The following is a 21,773-nucleotide window of genomic DNA, read 5'->3' as shown; positions in this document are numbered from 1 at the left end:
AGAAGATTGTGCTTTTATCCTTTGTGCCTGTATCCTTTATGTATTGTGATGAGGCTGAGGTCAAGAGATATACAGTATATTACATTATTTTATGTTTTCTTTAAATGAAAGCAATTCATTTTTCTTTTCTTTCATTTTTAAGTTAAATAAGGTGTCTGGGAAAAGGGAGAATGGTGATATATATATACACAGTACAGACCAAAAGTTTGGACACACCTTCTCATTCAAAGAGTTTTCTTTATTTTCATGACTATGAAAATTGTAGATTCACACTGAAGGCATCAAAACTATGAATGAACACATGTGGAATTATATATGGAATTATATACATAACAAAAAAGTGTGAAACAACTGAAAAATGTCATATTCTAGGTTCTTCAAAGTAGCCACCTTTTGCTTTGATTACTGCCTTGCACACTCTTGGCATTCTCTTGATGAGCTTCAAGAGGTAGTCACCTGAAATGGTCTTCCAACAGTCTTGAAGGAGTTCCCCGAGAGATGCTTGGCACTTGTTGGCCCTTTTGCCTTCACTCTGCGGTCCAGCTCACCCCTAAACCATCTCGATTGGGTTCAGGTCCGGTGACTGTGGAGGCCAGGTCATCTGGCGCAGCACCCCATCACTCTCCTTCTTGGTCAAATAGCCCTTGATGCCTTCAGTGTGACTCTACAATTTTCATTGTCCAAACTTTTGGTCTGTACTGTATATATATATACACACACACACACACACACACACACACACACACACACACACACACACACACACACACACACACACACACACACAATCTTTAGTCCATTTTTAGTTTAAACCATTTGTATGAAAAAATTATGTTTAAATTACATATGATTTGGGACTTAATTACGACAAAGTTTTTAGATACACTGTTCTGTCTTATCATAATTGGATATTGCATTTGGTGTATCTTATTTTAATTTGTTCCAAATAATATGAAATGACCTAATAATTTTGGAAAATATGACATTAAGACATGTAATAAATTCATAATGTGTTATAGAGTATACATTTCCATACATACAGCACTGCAATTACTATTATTATTATTATTATTATTATTATTATTATTATTATTATTATTATTATTATTATCATCATCTTAAATACTGGTTTACTATATATTTAGTATACAAAACAAACCTGCAAATGATTTTTCAATTAGCTTAAATAAATTCTTAAACACAAGGAAAATATTTTTTAAAGAATTTGTCTGGTAAAAAGAATTAGACACATTCAACAAACAGCCTTATAGTTTTACAATAAAAAGGCCTTCAAAGTGTTTATGTGAAAGCAGTGTGCTCCATCATCCAGACTGGGTGGGAAAACTACATGAATTTTGAGAGTACAATGTTTCCTACAGTAAGCAGTTTATTGTTTTCTTTTGCTTGGTGAACGTTTTGGAGTCTTCGATGGCCCCGCAGTTGAGGATGGCGAAATCTGGCTATTTATCTCTGATTCGTCTGAGACTGTCATTATGTCTTCTGCAAAATGGACATGCCTTTCTTCAATTCTCCGCTTCAGCTTAAGAGTTGTTACAACCTTCTCCCCCCAGATCTACAATACACACATTTCATACGTTACAAATTGTCATGTTCACATTTTTCGTTTGAGGCTTGTTCACACTGTACAGTGCAAAGATTTAACCCTGGATATTTATATACCTTAAAATACCTTACAAATACCCACACAAATCACACACTGTAGACATAAACTAAACATGCTACACCCTTACACTCTACACTATACACTCTACACCCTTACACTCTACACTATACACTCTACACCCTTACATTCTACACTATACACTCCACACCCTTACATTCTACACTATACACTCTACACCCTTACATTCTACACTATACACACTAAACCCTTACATTCTACACTATACACTCTACACCCTTATACTCTACACTATACACTCTACACCCTTACATTCTACACTATGCACACTAAACCCTTACATTCTACACTATACACTCTACACCCTTATACTCTACACTATACACTCTACACCCTTATACTCTACACTATACACTCTACACCCTTACATTCTACACTATACACACTAAACCCTTACATTCTACACTATACACTCTACACCCTTATACTCTACACTATACACTCTACACCCTTATACTCTACACTATACACTCTACACCCTTACATTCTACACTATACACTCTACACCCTTACACTCTACACTATACACTCTACACCCTTACATTCTACACTATACACACTAAACCCTTACATTCTACACTATACACTCTACACCCTTACACTCTACACTATACACTCTACACCCTTACATTCTACACTATACACACTACACCCTTACACTCTACACTATACACTCTACACCCTTATACTCTACACTATACACACTACACCCTTACACTCTACACTATACACTCTACACCCTTATACTCTACAGTATACACACTAAACCCTTACATTCTACACTATACACTCTACACCCTTATACTCTACACTATACACTCTACACCCTTACACTCTACACTATACACACTACACCCTTACATTCTACACTATACATTCTACACCCTTATACTCTAAACTATACACTCTACACCCTTATACTCTACACTATACACTCTACACCCTTACATTCTACACTATACACTCTACACCCTTACATTCTACACTATACACTCTACACCCTTACATTCTACACTATACACACTAAACCCTTACATTCTACACTATACACTCTACACCCTTATACTCTACACTATACACTCTACACCCTTATACTCTACACTATACACACTAAACCCTTTCATTCTACACTATACACACTACACCCTTATACTCTACACTATACACTCTACACCCTTACATTCTACACTATACACACTAAACCCTTACATTCTACACTATACACTCTACACCCTTACACTCTACACTATACACTCTACACCCTTACATTCTACACTATACACTCTACACCCTTATACTCTACACTATACACACTAAACCCTTACATTCTACACTATACACTCTACACCCTTATACTCTACACTATACACTCTACACCCTTACACTATACACTCTACACCCTTACACTATACACTCTACACCCTTACATTCTACACTATACACACTAAACCCTTATACTCTACACTATACACTCTACACCCTTACACTCTACACTATACACACTACACCCTTACATTTTACACTATACACTTTACACCCTTATACTCTACACTATACACTCTACACCCTTACACTCTACACTATACACACTACACCCTTACACTCTACACTATACACTCTACACCCTTATACTCTACAGTATACACACTAAACCCTTACATTCTACACTATACACTCTACACCCTTATACTCTACACTATACACTCTACACCCTTACACTCTACACTATACACACTACACCCTTACATTCTACACTATACATTCTACACCCTTATACTCTAAACTATACACTCTACACCCTTACATTCTACACTATACACTCTACACCCTTATACTCTACACTATACACTCTACACCCTTACATTCTACACTATACACTTTACACCCTTATACTGTACACTATACACACTACACCCTTACACTCTACACTATACACTCTACACCCTTATACTCTACACTATACACGCTACACCCTTATACTCTACACTATACACTCTACACCCTTATACTCTACACTGTACACACTACGCCCTTACATTCTACACTATACACTCTACACCCTTATACTCTACACTATACACACTACACCATTACATTCTACACTATACACTCTACACCCTTACACTCTACACTATACACACTACACCCTTACATTCTACACTATAAACTCTACACCCTTATACTCTACACTATACACACTACACCCTTACATTCTACACTATACTCTCTACACCCTTACATTCTACACTATACACTCTACACCCTTACACTCTACACTATATACACTACACTCCTACATTCTACACTATACACGCTAAACCCTTACATTCTACACTATACACGCTACACCCTTATACTCTACACTATACACACTAAACCCTTACATTCTACACTATACACTCTACACCCTTACATTCTACACTATACACGCTACACCCTTATACTCTACACTATACACTCTACACCCTTACATTTTACACTATACACACTACACCCTTACACTATACACACTACACCCTTACACCCTACACACTACACCCTTAAACTCCACAGTATACACTATACATACTACACCCTTATATTCTACACTATACACTCTACACCCTTATACTCTACACTATACACACTCCACCCTTACACTATACACACTACATCCTTACATTTTACACTATACACACTACACCCTTACATTCTACAGTATACACTCTACACCCTTATACTACATCACACTCTACACTATACACACTATATCCTTACATTAAAATACCTTACAAAACCCACACAAATCACACACTGTAGACATAAACTAAACATGCTACACCCTTACATTCTACACTATACACCCTTATACGCTACACTATACACACTACACCCTTACACTATACACTATGCACAACACACCCTTACATTCTACACTATACACACTACACCCTTACACTCTACACTATACACACTACACTATACACATTACACCTTACACTCTACACTATACACACTACACCCTTACACGCTACACTATACACACTACACCCTTACACTCTACACTATACACACTACACCTTACACTCTACACTATACACACTACACCTTACACTCTACACTATACACACTACACCCTTACATTCTACACTATACACACTACACCCTTACACTATACACACTACACCCTTACATTCTACACTATACACACTACAACCTGACACGCTACACTATACACACGTACATTCTGCACTATACACACTACACCCTTACATTCTACACTATACACACTTACATTCTGGACTATACACACTATACCCTTACACTCTACACTCTACACACTTACATTCTGCACTATACACACAACACCTTTACATTCTACACTATGCACACTACACTCTTACACTCTACACTATACACACTACACCTTACACTCTACACTATACACACTACACCCTTACACTCTACACTATACACACTACACCTTACACTCTACACTATACACACTACACCCTTACACTCTACACTATACACACTACACCTTACACTCTACACTATACACACTACACCCTTACATTCTACACTATACACACTACACCCTTACACGCTACACACTACACCCTTACATTCTGCACTATACAAACTACACCCTTACATTCTACACTATACACACTTGCATTCTGCACTATACACACAACACCTTTACACTCTACACCAGGGGTGGCTAACCAGTCAGAGACCGAGAGCCACATTTTTTACTGTGTTACCGCAAAGAGCCACATCATACACATGGGCACACATGAACATCACCCATCCCTTCCTCTTACACACACACACACACACACACACACACACACACACACACACACACACACACACACACACACACACACACACACACATCTGCTCAGCCAGATTTATTGTAAATGTCACACACCAACATAATGACAGAAATTGACTCCTACAGTTCTAAGACCACAGGCCAGTCATTTTCAACAATGAACATTGTGTGCACTGTCTCACACACAAACTCAGTTTAACCAAGTCCACAAAAAAATATATAATAATTTACAATATCGTTTTTCTTTTACTATGCATGTTACTTAGTGGGACTTTTGGCATTCTTTGCCTTGAACAATTACATTCTACACTATACACGCTACACCCTTATACTCTACACTATACACTCTACACCCTTACATTCTACACTATACACACTACACCCTTACACTATACACACTACACCCTTACACTCTACACACTACACCCTTAAACTCCACAGTATACACTATACATACCACACCCTTATATTCTACACTATACACTCTACACCCTTATACTCTACACTATACACACTCCACCCTTACACTATACACACTACATCCTTACATTTTACACTATACACACTACACCCTTACATTCTACAGTATACACTCTACACCCTTATACTACAGCACACTCTACACTATACACACTATATCCTTACATTAAAATACCTTACAAAACCCACACAAATCACACACTGTAGACATAAACTAAACATGCTACACCCTTACATTCTACACTATACACCCTTATACGCAACACTATACACACTACACCCTTACACTATACACTATGCACAACACACCCTTACATTCTACACTATACACACTACACCCTTACACTCTACACTATACACACTACACTATACACACTACACCTTACACTCTACACTATACACACTACACCCTTACACTCTACACTATACACACTACACCCTTACACTCTACACTATACACACTACACCTTACACTCTACACTATACACACTACACCTTACACTCTACACTATACACACTACACCCTTACATTCTACACTATACACACTACACCCTTACACTATACACACTACACCCTTACATTCTACACTATACACACTATACACACTACACCCTTACACTATACACACTACACCCTTACATTCTACACTATACACACTACACCCTTACACTATACACTATACACACTACACTATACACACTACACCTTACACTCTACACTATACACACTACACCCTTACACTCTACACTATACACACTACACCCTTACACTCTACACTATACACACTACACCTTACACTCTACACTATACACACTACACCTTACACTCTACACTATACACACTACACCCTTACATTCTACACTATACACACTACACCCTTACACTATACACACTACACCCTTACATTCTACACTATACACACTACACCCTTACACGCTACACTATACACACTTACATTCTGCACTATACACACTACACCCTTACATTCTACACTATACACACTTACATTCTGGACTATACACACTATACCCTTACACTCTACACTCTACACACTTACATTCTGCACTATAAACACAACACCTTTACATTCTACACTATACACACTACACCCTTACACTCTACACTATACACACTACACCTTACACTCTACACTATACACACTACACCCTTACACTCTACACTATACACACTACACCTTACACTCTACACTATACACACTACACCCTTACACTCTACACTATACACACTTGCATTCTGCACTATACACACAACACCTTTACACTCTACACCAGGGGTGGCTAACCAGTCAGAGACCGAGAGCCACATTTTTTACTGTGTTACCGCAAAGAGCCACATCATACACATGGGCACACATGAACATCACCCATCCCTTCCTCTTACACACACACACACACACACACACACACACACACACACACACACACACACACACACACACACACACACACACACACACACACACACCTCTGCTCAGCCAGATTTATTGTAAATGTCACACACCAACATAATGACAGAAATTGACTCCTACAGTTCTAAGACCACAGGCCAGTCATTTTCAACAATGAACATTGTGTGCACTGTCTCACACACAAACTCAGTTTAACTAAGTCCACAAAAAAATTTACAATAGCGTTTTTCTTTTACTATGCATGTTACTTAGTGGGACTTTTGGCATTCTTTGCCTTGAACAATTACATTCTACACTATACACGCTACACCCTTATACTCTACACTATACACTCTACACCCTTACATTCTACACTATACACACTACACCCTTACACTATACACACTACACCCTTACACTCTACACACTACACCCTTAAACTCCACAGTATACACTATACATACCACACCCTTATATTCTACACTATACACTCTACACCCTTATACTCTACACTATACACACTCCACCCTTACACTATACACACTACATCCTTACATTTTACACTATACACACTACACCCTTACATTCTACAGTATACACTCTACACCCTTATACTACAGCACACTCTACACTATACACACTATATCCTTACATTAAAATACCTTACAAAACCCACACAAATCACACACTGTAGACATAAACTAAACATGCTACACCCTTACATTCTACACTAGACACCCTTATACGCTACACTATACACACTACACCCTTACACTATACACTATGCACAACACACCCTTACATTCTACACTATACACACTACACCCTTACACTCTACACTATACACACTACACTATACACACTACACCTTACACTCTACACTATACACACTACACCCTTACACTCTACACTATACACACTACACCCTTACACTCTACACTATACACACTACACCTTACACTCTACACTATACACACTACACCTTACACTCTACACTATACACACTACACCCTTACATTCTACACTATACACACTACACCCTTACACTATACACACTACACCCTTACATTCTACACTATACACACTACACCCTTACACTATACACTATACACACTACACTATACACACTACACCTTACACTCTACACTATACACACTACACCCTTACACTCTACACTATACACACTACACCCTTACACTCTACACTATACACACTACACCTTACACTCTACACTATACACACTACACCTTACACTCTACACTATACACACTACACCCTTACATTCTACACTATACACACTACACCCTTACACTATACACACTACACCCTTACATTCTACACTATACACACTACACCCTTACACGCTACACTATACACACTTACATTCTGCACTATACACACTACACCCTTACATTCTACACTATACACACTTACATTCTGGACTATACACACTATACCCTTACACTCTACACTCTACACACTTACATTCTGCACTATAAACACAACACCTTTACATTCTACACTATACACACTACACCCTTACACTCTACACTATACACACTACACCTTACACTCTACACTATACACACTACACCCTTACACTCTACACTATACACACTACACCTTACACTCTACACTATACACACTACACCCTTACACTCTACACTATACACACTTGCATTCTGCACTATACACACAACACCTTTACACTCTACACCAGGGGTGGCTAACCAGTCAGAGACCGAGAGCCACATTTTTTACTGTGTTACCGCAAAGAGCCACATCATACACATGGGCACACATGAACATCACCCATCCCTTCCTCTTACACACACACACACACACACACACACACACACACACACACACACACACACACACACACACACACACACACACACACACCTCTGCTCAGCCAGATTTATTGTAAATGTCACACACCAACATAATGACAGAAATTGACTCCTACAGTTCTAAGACCACAGGCCAGTCATTTTCAACAATGAACATTGTGTGCACTGTCTCACACACAAACTCAGTTTAACTAAGTCCACAAAAAAATATATAATAATTTACAATAGCGTTTTTCTTTTACTATGCATGTTACTTAGTGGGACTTTTGGCATTCTTTGCCTTGAACAATCCCCTTCAAATCTGTCTCGTATTCCGTTGTTGCTACTCGAAGCAATTCTTTCACGTGTGTGTCAGTCAGAACAGATAGATGCTTTGATTTCACATGTTTCAGGGTAGAAAACACAGACCTTGTTTGTGTTTTTTTTATGTGCGTGTTCACTTCGCTTGAGTTCAATACGGTATTTTCGTCAAATGCGAATGTGCATGAGATGAATATACTGCACGGGTGGGCAATTAATTTTTACAAGGGGCCACATGAGAAAGCTGAATTGTGTCAGAGGGCCACACCAACGATAATATTTTAGGGATGCACCGAAATGAAAATTCAATTCAAATGGCAATAAATTCGATAATTTTCTGTGTTATGCCTTTTGCCTTGGCATCGTCACTGGAAAACTTTCCTGCCTTTTTAAAAACGTCCTCTACAGACGGAGTGCGCATGCTCGGATTGACTACTTTTCTGCGCCGCGTTCTCATATTTAGAATGGAAATCGGGATGTTTGGATTTCAGGTGATCAATTAAACCCGACTTGGAGAAACTCTTTGCAGATACACCCCCTCTTGAAATTTCAGCATTGCATGTTTTGCAAATCGCTCTCCTCACACCGCAGACATGTTGCTCTTATCCAGATAACCGTGTGCTGCTGCGCTTTTTTATTTGGTCATTACAATTGTGTTTCTGTCGTGTTGTTTTGGTGATTTAGGTATTTCCGAAAATTCTCGGTGCATCCCTGTAATTTATGTTTGGCCTCATGCCAAGGTCTGATATACCGCAAAGTTTCCCAGTAGGGGCGCCGCTCATTTAAGTCTTAAAAATACCGTATTGAACTTAAGCAAAGCGAACACGCACATTAAAAATCAAACACACACAAACTTCGAAAGGAACATAAGAGCCGCATGCGGCTTGCGAACCGCGGGTTGGCCACCCCTGCTCTACACTATACACACTTACATTCTGCACTATACACACTACACCCTTACACTCCTCACTATACACACTTACATTCTGCACTATACACACTACACCCTTACACTCTACACTATACACACTTACATTCCGCACTATACACACTACACCCTTACATTCTACACTATACACACTTACATTCTGCACTATACACACTACACCCTTACACTCTACACTATACACACTTACATTCTGCACTATACACACTACACCCTTACACTCTACACTATACACACTTACATTCTGCACTATACACACTACACCCTTACACTCTACACTATACACACTTACATTCTGCACTATACACACTACACCCTTACACTCTACACTATACACACTTACATTCTGCACTATACACACTACACCCTTACACTCTACACTATACACACTTACATTCTGCACTATACACACTACACCCTTACAATCTACACTATACACACTTACATTCTGCACTATACACGCTACACCCTTACACTCTACACTATACACACTTACATTCTGCACCTTACACACTACACCCTTACACTCTACACTATACACACTTACATTCTGCACTATACACACTACACCCTTACACTCTACACTATACACACTTACATTCTGCACTATACACACTACACCCTTACACTATACACACTTACATTCTGCACTATACACACTACACCCTTACACTCTACACTATACACACTTACATTCTGCACTATACACACTACACCCTTACACTCTACACTATACACACTTACATTCTGCACCATACACACTACACCCTTACACTCCTCACTATACACACTTACATTCTGCACTATACACACTACACCCTTACACTATACACTATACATATTACATCTTACACTATACACTTCACTCTGTAGTATCCACATGATGGACCTTTTATTTATTATTTACCCCAGGGTGCATATGAAAACGTACATCTACTTTTTGCTAAAGTCTGTAGTAATTTTTATTTTACACTGTACAGTGGTGCATTAACAGTATATTTTATTCTTTAGAATCGTTGTGTAAAAATAAATGAAGAATAAATGACTTACTGTTTTAGAGGGAAGGGTAATGCACTGATCTGCAGCGGCAGGGTTTAAAGCTACCATGCATCCTTTAGCCGTCGCGCTGGGCGAACCTTTCTGCAAAACAAAAAACCCAGACAAACACAGAAAAGACATTTTTATAGAGTTCCTAAACTACATATTGCTAAAGGTGAAATACCAGGCCATGGTGGTGGAGATGTAGAATAAAGTGTATGTTGAAATATCACGATATCACACCATAGCTTTCTTTTGAATGTGTTTCAATCTACCATGAGTGTCTAAATAGCAAATCAGAATAATTCAATACACACAGGTGAAAACATGACATTCTTGTGAACCAATATTTAACATATTATTTGATGGTATTGTGTTGTATGGTATGCTAGAATGTAGCATCGTATGGTACAGGGAAGTACGAGATGGTATCGAAAAAGGTTCGAGACTAACTGGTGCTTTTCTGACCACGTGCATTACCACGTCTGTAATTTTTTATCACGAACAGAAAGTTGGAACAAAGAGTGAACGTGAAAATTCAGCATGAAACTGGGAAAATCTGTCACGGAGATGTTTGACATGCGGTCATGCTGCGGTCAAGTCGTTCTAGGTGTTTTGAGTTGCATGCGCTCTTCAAGAGGATGACAAGAGAGTTTAGGAAGATCTTCAAAGACCTCAGTCCCCAAAAATAAAAATAAAAATCTATTAGGCGACTCGTGCATGATGATCGGCGGAGAGCAAGTCACATGATCTCACTTTCCCTCACCCACCCCACTCGCACAGATCCGGCTGAAAGTTCGCTGATTTTACACCATTGTGGAGATCCAGCGCCAATCGCAGAAGGTGCTTGAGACCCTTCGAAATGAACCCTGGGGGCGCTCTATTGCTGTGCAAGGAGACTATTTTGAAGGTGATAGATGTTGAAGATAAATAAAGTACTTTCTTGTGAATAGAGCTAGTCTTGAAACTTTTTGATACCACCTCGTATAGTGCAATATGTGTAAAGAGAATACAGGTGAGAGAGATCGGTCTTTCTATCAGTCTAACCTCCATCTCAGGAGGTTCTGGTGGGTCCTCGTTTTCCTCTGATTGCTGGGGGGCATTTTTAAGCAGAGTCTCGATTTGTGCATTTCCGGATTTCTCGGCGAGGAACAGGCAGCTTTGTCCTGCACACAAACACACAAACACATAGAGATAAAACAAAAATGTGACTTTTCTGCAACTCTAAAGTGAATTCAACAATTTAAGCATGCATCAAAAGGGTTCGGTTAGTCATCAGGAGGAGCCTCAAGCCTGGAGAGGTTTGGGGAATCCTTTAGCATTGCAATAATAATAATTTAAGTACCATGCTTGTCCGTGGCCATGATGTCCGCACCGGATTTGATGAGAAGATCCACACAGCAGAGCTGGCAGCTTTGGATGGCCCTCATTAGCGGTGTCACATCATTTGTAGTCCTTGCATCTACAACAGCGCCGTGCTCCAGAAGAAGTTTCACGATGTCCGTGTGTCCGCCCAAGCAGGCGTGATGTAGGTTGCTCCACTTCAGCTGATCGTGCGTATTCACGTTCGCCCTGACAACGTGGATCAAACACGCGTTTAGTGTCACCTCATGAACTGACTGAACACAGAGTCAGTAGCAGTGGTGGAAAGTATTTGAGTAAATGTACTCTCTACTCAAATACATTTATGATTTAATATATATATGCGAAGGAATAACTTTATTGTCATGAATATGCACTTTTTACTCCACTAAAAATGTGTTGCCAATTACATTTTGCACCTCTGCTGAAGACATCATTAACGCTCAACATCTCCCAACCTGCATCTGCTGCCTGGGATTTACTTTTTTGCACTGCTGGCTTTATTTTCAATTCAAAAAGATTTTTTGGAGTCGAATAAAAATAATCACCCCTCTCTGAGACTGAGCAATGCATCCAATCCCAGTCAGTTCGGACAACTTTGGATTTACTTTGTCCAAAATTATTTACTTTTATTTTAATGGTCGGTTTCAATTTGAATGGTTCTTCGACTACGTGACATGATCCTGTTATATTTTGGTTCATTAACGATCCCCTTTAGAAAGATTGCTTTTCTACTTTGTCTGACTTGTCTGATCTTTGGTTCATTCTGACATGTTGAAGAGGCTGTTGTGTTGAAGAAACTGTTGTGTTGACTGTTTTTAGGTTTTCACTAACATGTGTCTTGGTGTTAAGGACTAGTGCATCTTTGAACCGACGGTCAATATGAGTAAAATACTGTTCAAAGTTATATTCAAATCAGATACTCTAAACCAGGGGGTCACCAACATGGTCACCCGCAAGGACCACATCAGCCATGGCCTTTTCTAAAAATAGCTCACTATAGCGCCACTTACCAGTGAGCTGCATCTAATTTTAGTTTGTTGCTATTCTTTTCTAAATCACATTTGCATTGGTATAAAGTTATATATAGTTATATAAGTTTATATAAATGATATATATAAAGTTTGGCATATTGATATTTATCTGTTTCCTACCTTGTTAAATCATTGTTGATAATTATTGTGAGAAATCATCAACACGATCAGTGTCTTCACATAGATGAATATCATTCATTATTAATAATAACATATAATTAAAGGTAAATTGAGCAAATGTGTTATTTCAGAAGTGTGTATCAAACTGGTAGCCCTTCACATTAATCGGTACCCAAGAAGTAGCTCTCAGTTTCAAAAAGGTTGGTGCTTCTAAACCTAAAGTCATATTGGAATTGGGGACTTGAAGTAAGTTATGCAGTAAGGTATCTATACTTTTAATTAAGACTGATTTTCAGGTACACCTCTAGTCAGTAGAAACAGCATTGAAAGGCCTACATCACCACTCTGTGGTCTTCCTTACCCATGTTCAATGAGGAAGCGAGCCATCTCGTAGTTCCCAGAGATGCAGGCGTTCATGAGAGGCGTTTTGTACAAATTATCTCTGATGTCCACAGGGATCTTCTGGCTAAACGCTAACCTCAGGGTCTCGAAGTCGTTCTTTCTCAAACATTTGTTTATGTTGATATAAACGTCCATGGAATCGAAGAACAACGAAGGGTCTGGAGTACGCTCGCGGCTGAAGGGACTCGTATCTTCCCCTGGGTCCATCACATCTGGAGACTGAGGGGATTTTTCTTTGTCGGTTTTATACATTTTCCTTGACCTTGTTTTACTTTTCTTGACTTTGGGCAAAAAGGAAGAGAGCTGGTACTTTTTCGGGAGGAAGCCGTTCCCGGTGAAAAAGTCGTCAATGTTGATTTCGCCCCTTTGTTTTCCCACGAAATTGTTGTAGATCGTTTGAAGTGTTTCGTTGGTTACGGGGGCGTGATGAGCCTGCAGTACGGAAAGAAACGTCTCCTCGGGAATAAAAGGGCTCGCTTCTTCTTCTGGTTGGAAGGCACGAGTGAGCGCTTCTTTGTGCTCTAGAGACCAATCGTGTAGGCGGGCCGGATCAATCAGCGGTTTGAGTTTTCCTGCTTTCTGAGCTTTTTCAGCTGCTTTCAGTTCTTTCAGCGCGGCTTTGCAGCGGTTTTGTTTGGCCACCTGACTCGCAGCCAGCTTTAGCTGGTTCTTCGTCATCACGTTGCATCCTGAAAACAAAAGACGCTTACATTTACAATTAGCAGACGCCCCTAACCAGGCCCACGTAGAAAAGTGCTTCGTCAATGAATAAATCAACACTGTTTCATCCGGTTATAGCCTTACGATACCTTCAGCCTGAACTCTGATGGGGGGGATTTACAGCACCTTTTTTTTTTTCAATAGACAAAGACGTAAAACAAACAGGGTAGAAAGTGCTAGTTTAAGTGTTTCAAGAAGTGGTACTGGAAAGTGGTAGCTCCAGTGGTTAAGGTGCTCGGTTACTGATCAGAAGGTCGGGGGGGTTTAAGCCCCGGTATCGCCAAGCTACCACTCTAGGGGCCCTTGAGCAAGGCCCTTAACCTTCTGGGATATGCGAAGAACAAATTTTACTGTGCTGTAATGTATATGTGACAAATAAAGGCTATTCTATTCTTCCTCCCTCGTTTAAATTATTAAAATTTATATAATAATAATCTCTATAATAATTTGGGGAGACTTTAACTTCACAAAATTTCAAAGTCAAACATCTTCCTTTTTACTCAACTACATTTTGCTAAATCAGCCATTTCATTTTATTTCTGAGAATAAAAACGTAAGTGGTCAAACACGCAGCAAGTAACCAATCGGGATCGAGCGCGTGCTCTGTTTTAAACTTGTTTTGATTGGCTCTTGGTGTATCTACTTATCACCAACATACAGTTCAACAGCAAGCAGAACATTTTGAGAGGAAGAAATAATGGAAGAAAATCCAGACTCCGACTCTGACTATATTCGTGATTTTCTTAAAAAGAAGGTATTGGGCTCATGATAACTGAAATTGATATCAATCAGTGATTGACTCATTACTATCACTCTATAGATAGTTTGGTGTATTAAGAGTAACATTAGAGTCTTTTTACATGAACTAGGTTTTGTCTTGTGACAAGAAATGAACATTATAGACATAATGAATCATAGTACTTTGGATAGTAGATTTGAAGGCAAATATTCTTGTACTTTGACTCTTCACTGAAATAATATTTTCTACTTTATCTCAAGTACATAGTTTGTGTAGTTCTTCCACTACTGTTTAAGATGAATATAAAAGGCCACGTGAAACATGTAGAACCCAGCCCTTCTTTTGTAGATCATTTCAGAAAAAGGATATGCTGTGCATTTCTAGAATCCTGTGCATTTGAACTGTAACACACCCCTCTGAATCAGAAACCTGCAGCAAACATCGTGGCCTTCGGCTGCGGCTGCGTGCAATGGCGTATTCCCAAATAACGACACCATGTTGAAATCAGCAGCGTATGCGGACAGCAGGCTCAGCATCTGGGATAACAATGTAAATATCATCATTAATAATAATAACAATAAGCATAGTAATGCTGTCGTTAGATTCCTATTGTAACCCTTTGTTACCTCGACAAATCCTCCGGTTGCTGCGAAATGGGCAGCGTGCAGCTGTTGCTTGTCAACAGCATCCGGGTTTCCTCCTTTCTGCAGGATCGCTCTCACCAACGCGACAGATCCGGATTTGATTGCCGCCATCAGAGGCGTGTTCTTGGTCTCCTGAAAAGCACACGTATTATTTCTATTTTTAATAAAAACCTGTGCGCATTATTAACAAGTTATTATTTGTTTAAATGGGAGGGGTTAAGATTAACCGGATCAGCAGCGTTGGGATCGGCTCCTCTTTCTATGAGCTGCATGCAGAGGTCTTCACAGTCCTTGGCGTGTTCACAGGCAAACAAGAACGCGGATTTGCCCGAGTTCGAGACGTTTGTAACGTCGATATCGGTGCTCATAATAATTTCCTGGATCTGCCTGTGCATATCTGTAGGGCCGATACAGTAAAACAGCACTCCTGTACAGAACAACAGGCACAAGGATGAAAATAAATAACGTCCAAACTATACAAATAATACGGCAGATTCTCAGACGGTTGAAAAAACAAAAAAAACAAGCACACCTCTACCCTCTTTGTCCAAAAATTTGACGCTGGCTTGATAATTAGTCAAAAGCTTGACCATGTCGACATAACCCTTTTCTGCACAAATCATCAATGGAGTCTGTCCCATTAGGTTCTGGATGTCAGGGTGAGCGTTTAGGGTCAGGAGAACTTCAGCCATCTCTAAATTGTTGACCATGGAGACCATGTGCAGGGCGCTGTACCCGTCATTCGGCTCGGTCAGGTTGATCAGATCCGGAACGCCGTTATGCACTATCTTCACCACCTCTTTTTCATTCTGCTGGTGTACCAGCTGCAGCAGTTTATACAACTGCTTGGTCTCCAGCGTCCCTTCTGCCATGATGTTCGTCCTTAACGATCTTCTTAAAGGAGGCGATTCAGGGTTTTTTTTATAAGACATCTCTCTGCAGGAGGAAACAAAATGGGAAATAAAAAACAAATGGCTGGAGATTAAACTCACATTCATACAATCAATAAAAGAGAAACAGACTAGGAATACGATATAAAATGGTGTTTTATTATTAATAAAGTCAAAACTAAATGTTTTTATGTTTGAAATATTTTCCTATGAAAACATTTTTAACCAGTCATTTTAAAGCTGCTGAGAAAAAAAAACATTTGTTCGGCAAATTTGTATGTTTTCAAAGGTCAGTGTGGCACAAATGCAGACAGGAGAATTCTAAAAAATGGAAAGATATAACAATTAGCATGATTTGGATATGGAAACATTCTTCCAATCTGTGTTCGGGACTGAAGGAGTGAAGGAGCAGATCTGGAGGGATCATGGTTTTAGAGTGTTTGGTGAACTGGGATATTTGTTTGCTGTCGTCCCCTCACTCTGTCATGTTCACTCAGGTTTGTTGACGGTGGTGTGGTGGGCCGTCTCTTATCCCAGAGATCCCTCATGTCAGGTTACTTTCTGGTTCTCCTTTTTATTTACGCTGCCAGAGCGAGTCTTGTCGGAGTCCCCAACTGCACTTAACTTTTATACAACAATAAGAATACTTAATAATCAATATATTTCCCTCCCCATCACCCCTCTTCTCTTTGAGTTAAACATGCTCCTGAGGTACCAGTAACCACTGATCCTGCCCCTCTCCTCTCCTCGGATCTGCCTGCATCCTCTTGATGGCGCTCTCTTTGACTGAAGTCCACTCTGTGTAGCTGGTGATGGTTTCACATCAACGGCCTGGGGATCCATGAAGTTACGGAGTAACACAGAAGTCTTCATACCTGCCCTCAAACAGTTTACAGCAGGTGTGCTGCCCCCGCGTGGCGCGCATGCGCAGTACGAGTTTGGAAACGCTAAATCCTATTAATAATTTTTTGTTATTTTCTTATTTTTAATGTCGGAAAATGTATGTATAATAAATAAATAAATAGATATAAAAAACAGTAGTTTTTCCCATGCATCGACAACTGAACCACACTGATTCTGCATTATGGTGAGTTTAGATACATTTATATTATATACTGTGCGTAATAATTAAAGTAGTAATTAAATCATATAATAGTAATATAATATGTACACACACACACACACACACACACACACACACACACACACACACACACACACACACACACACCCGGTCTGTGATGCCAAAATGTTGGTGACCGCTACAGTATATATACTGTAGTGTGGTCGCTTTTCCGCTTGTAGCTGAACTTATAGCACCTCTACGTCACGGATATGAGAACGTTCAGAGTCTTTATGACGTATGCATGAGTATTATAGTGTATTATATGGTATTATATGGTATTTAAGTGCAGTGTAGTGTATTGTTGTGTATACTATTGTAGTGTAGAATATTGTAGTGTATTATATGGTATTTTACTATAGAGTAGTGTAGTGTAGTGTAGTGTAGAAAGTATTGTAGTGTAGTGTTTGGTATTTTAGTGGTGTAGTGTAGTGTAGTGTAGTGTAGTGTAGTGTAGTGTAGTGTAGTGTAGAGAATATTGTAGTGTATTATATGGTATTTTACTATAGAGTAGTGTAGTGTATTGTAGTGTAGTGTAGTGTAGAGAATATTGTAGTGTATTATATGGTATTTTACTAGAGAGTAGTGTAGTGTAGTGTAGTGTAGTGTATTGTAGTGTAGTGTAGAGAATATTGTAGTGTATTATATGGTATTTTACTATAGAGTAGTGTAGTGTATTGTAGTGTAGTGTAGAAAGTATTGTAGTGTAGTGTTTGGTATTTTATTAGTGTAGTGTAGTGCAGTGTAGTGTATTATTATTGTAGTCTTGTTTAGCATGGTGTAGTGTAGTGTATTGTAGTGTAGTGTATTGTATTGTAGTGTAATGTAGTGAATATTGTAGTGTATTATATGGTATTTTACTATAGAGTAGTGTAGTGTATTGTAGTGTAGTGTAGAAAGTATTGTAGTGTAGTGTTTGGTATTTTATTAGTGTAGTGTAGTGTAGTGCAGTGTAGTGTATTATTATTGTAGTCTTGTTTAGCATGGTGTAGTGTAGTGTATTGTAGTGTAGTGTATTGTATTGTAGTGTAATGTAGTGAATATTGTAGTGTATTATATGGTATTTTACTATAGAGTAGTGTAGTGTATTGTAGTGTAGTGTAGAAAGTATTGTAGTGTAGTGTTTGGTATTTTATTAGTGTAGTGTAGTGTAGTGCAGTGTAGTGTATTATTATTGTAGTCTTGTTTAGCATGGTGTAGTGTAGTGTATTGTAGTGTAGTGTATTGTATTGTAGTGTAATGTAGTGAATATTGTAGTGTATTATATGGTATTTTACTATAGAGTAGTGTAGTGTAGTGTAGTGTAGTGTATTGTAGTGTAATGTAGTGAATATTGTAGTGTATTATATGGTATTTTACTATAGAGTAGTGTAGTGTAGTGTAGTGTAGAAAGTATTGTAGTGTAGTGTAGTGTAGTGTAGTGTAGTGTAGTGTAGTGTAGTGGAGAGAATATTGTAGTGTATTATATGGTCTTTTACTATAGAGTAGTGTAGTGTAGTGTAGTGTAGTGTAGTGTAGAGAATATTGTAGTGTATTATATGGTATTTTACTAGAGTGTAGTGTAGTGTAGTGTAGTGTAGTGTATTGTAGTGTAGTGTAGTGTAGAGAATATTGTAGTGTATCATATGGTATTTTACTATAGAGTAGTGTAGTGTATTGTAGTGTAGTGTAGAAAGTATTGTAGTGTAGTGTTTGGTATTTTATTAGTGTAGTGTAGTGCAGTGTAGTGTATTATTATTGTAGTCTTGTTTAGCATGGTGTAGTGTAGTGTATTGTAGTGTAGTGTATTGTATTGTAGTGTAATGTAGTGAATATTGTAGTGTATTATATGGTATTTTACTATAGAGTAGTGTAGTGTAGTGTAGTGTAGTGTAGTGTATTGTAGTGTAATGTAGTGAATATTGTAGTGTATTATATGGTATTTTACTATAGAGTAGTGTAGTGTAGTGTAGTGTAGAAAGTATTGTAGTGTAGTGTTTGGTATTTTAGTGGTGTAGTGTAGTGTAGTGTAGTGTAGTGTAGTGTAGAGAATATTGTAGTGTATTATATGGTCTTTTACTATAGAGTAGTGTAGTGTAGTGTAGTGTAGTGTAGAGAATATTGTAGTGTATTATATGGTATTTTACTAGAGAGTAGTGTAGTGTAGTGTAGTGTAGTGTATTGTAGTGTAGTGTAGTGTAGAGAATATTGTAGTGTATTATATGGTATTTTACTATAGAGTAGTGTAGTGTAGTGTAGTGTAGTGTAGTGTAGAAAGTATTGTAGTGTAGTGTTTGGTATTTTATTAGTGTAGTGTAGTGCAGTGTAGTGTATTATTATTGTAGTCTTGTTTAGCATGGTGTAGTGTAGTGTATTGTAGTGTAGTGTATTGTATTGTAGTGTAATGTAGTGAATATTGTAGTGTATTATATGGTATTTTACTATAGAGTAGTGTAGTGTAGTGTAGTGTAGTGTAGTGTATTGTAGTGTAATGTAGTGAATATTGTAGTGTATTATATGGTATTTTACTATAGAGTAGTGTAGTGTAGTGTAGTGTAGTGTAGTGTATTGTAGTGTAGTGTATTGTAGTGTAGAGAATATTGTAGTGTATTATATGGTATTTTACTATAGAGTAGTGTAGTGTAGTGTAGTGTAGTGTATTGTATTGTATTGTAGTGTAGTGTAGAGAATATTGTAGTGTATTATATGGTATTTTACTATAGAGTAGTGTAGTGTAGTGTAGTGTAGTGTAGTGTAGTGTAGTGTATTGTATTGTAGTGTAATGTAGTGAATATTGTAGTGTATTATATGGTATTTTACTATAGAGTAGTGTAGTGTAGTGTAGTGTATTGTAGTGTAGTGTATTGTAGTGTAGAGAATATTGTAGTGTATTATATGGTATTTTACTATAGAGTAGTGTAGTGTATTGTAGTGTAGTGTAGTGTAGAGATTATTGTAGTGTATTATATGGTATTTTACTATAGAGTAGTGTAGTGTAGTGTAGTGTAGTGTAGTGTAGTGTAGTGAAGTGTAGTGTAGAGAATATTGTAGTGTATTATATGGTATTTTACTATAGAGTAGTGTAGTGTATTGTAGTGTAGTGTAGAAAGTATTGTAGTGTAGTGTTTGGTATTTTAGTGGTTTAGTGTAGTGTAGTGTAGTGTATTATTATTGTAGTCTTGTTTAGCATGGTGTAGTGTAGTGAATTGTAG

The 21,773-nt window shown here is 38.3% G+C and overlaps 1 protein-coding gene across 1 annotated transcript; it reads right to left on the bottom strand.

Annotated features, from left to right (window-relative positions):
- Positions 1 to 1,254: 1,254 nt before the first annotated feature.
- On the bottom strand, positions 1,255 to 18,726 carry LOC310722681 (ankyrin repeat and EF-hand domain-containing protein 1-like). Its single transcript, XM_083535273.1, has 10 exons — positions 18,691 to 18,726; positions 17,102 to 17,505; positions 16,797 to 16,996; positions 16,552 to 16,701; positions 16,338 to 16,461; positions 14,426 to 15,155; positions 12,894 to 13,120; positions 12,596 to 12,714; positions 11,561 to 11,650; positions 1,255 to 1,573 (listed from the first exon to the last, which is right to left on the bottom strand). Exons 2-10 carry the CDS (start codon positions 17,499 to 17,501, stop codon positions 1,388 to 1,390), a joined length of 2,226 nt encoding a protein of 741 aa, XP_083391399.1. The 5' UTR covers positions 17,502 to 17,505; positions 18,691 to 18,726; the 3' UTR covers positions 1,255 to 1,387.
- Between the last annotated feature and the right edge of the window lie 3,047 nt (positions 18,727 to 21,773).

Source organism: Silurus aristotelis (genome assembly GCF_946808225.1).
Source record: "Silurus aristotelis genome assembly, chromosome: 29".
NCBI classification, from domain to species: domain Eukaryota; kingdom Metazoa; phylum Chordata; class Actinopteri; order Siluriformes; family Siluridae; genus Silurus; species Silurus aristotelis.
This window is presented reverse-complemented; position numbering and strand designations above follow the sequence as displayed.

Coding starts and splice junctions, on each gene's coding strand:
- LOC310722681 (XM_083535273.1), bottom strand. CDS start 17,501: ATGTCTTATAAAAAAAACCCTGAATCGCCTCCTTTAAGAAGATCGTTA. Junction 16,997..17,101: donor TTTGGACAAAGAGGGTAGAG/GTGTGCTTGTTT, acceptor TGTTCTGTACAG/GAGTGCTGTTTTACTGTATC. Junction 15,156..16,337: donor CAGGTTTCTGATTCAGAGGG/GTGTGTTACAGT, acceptor TTTTGTTTTCAG/GATGCAACGTGATGACGAAG.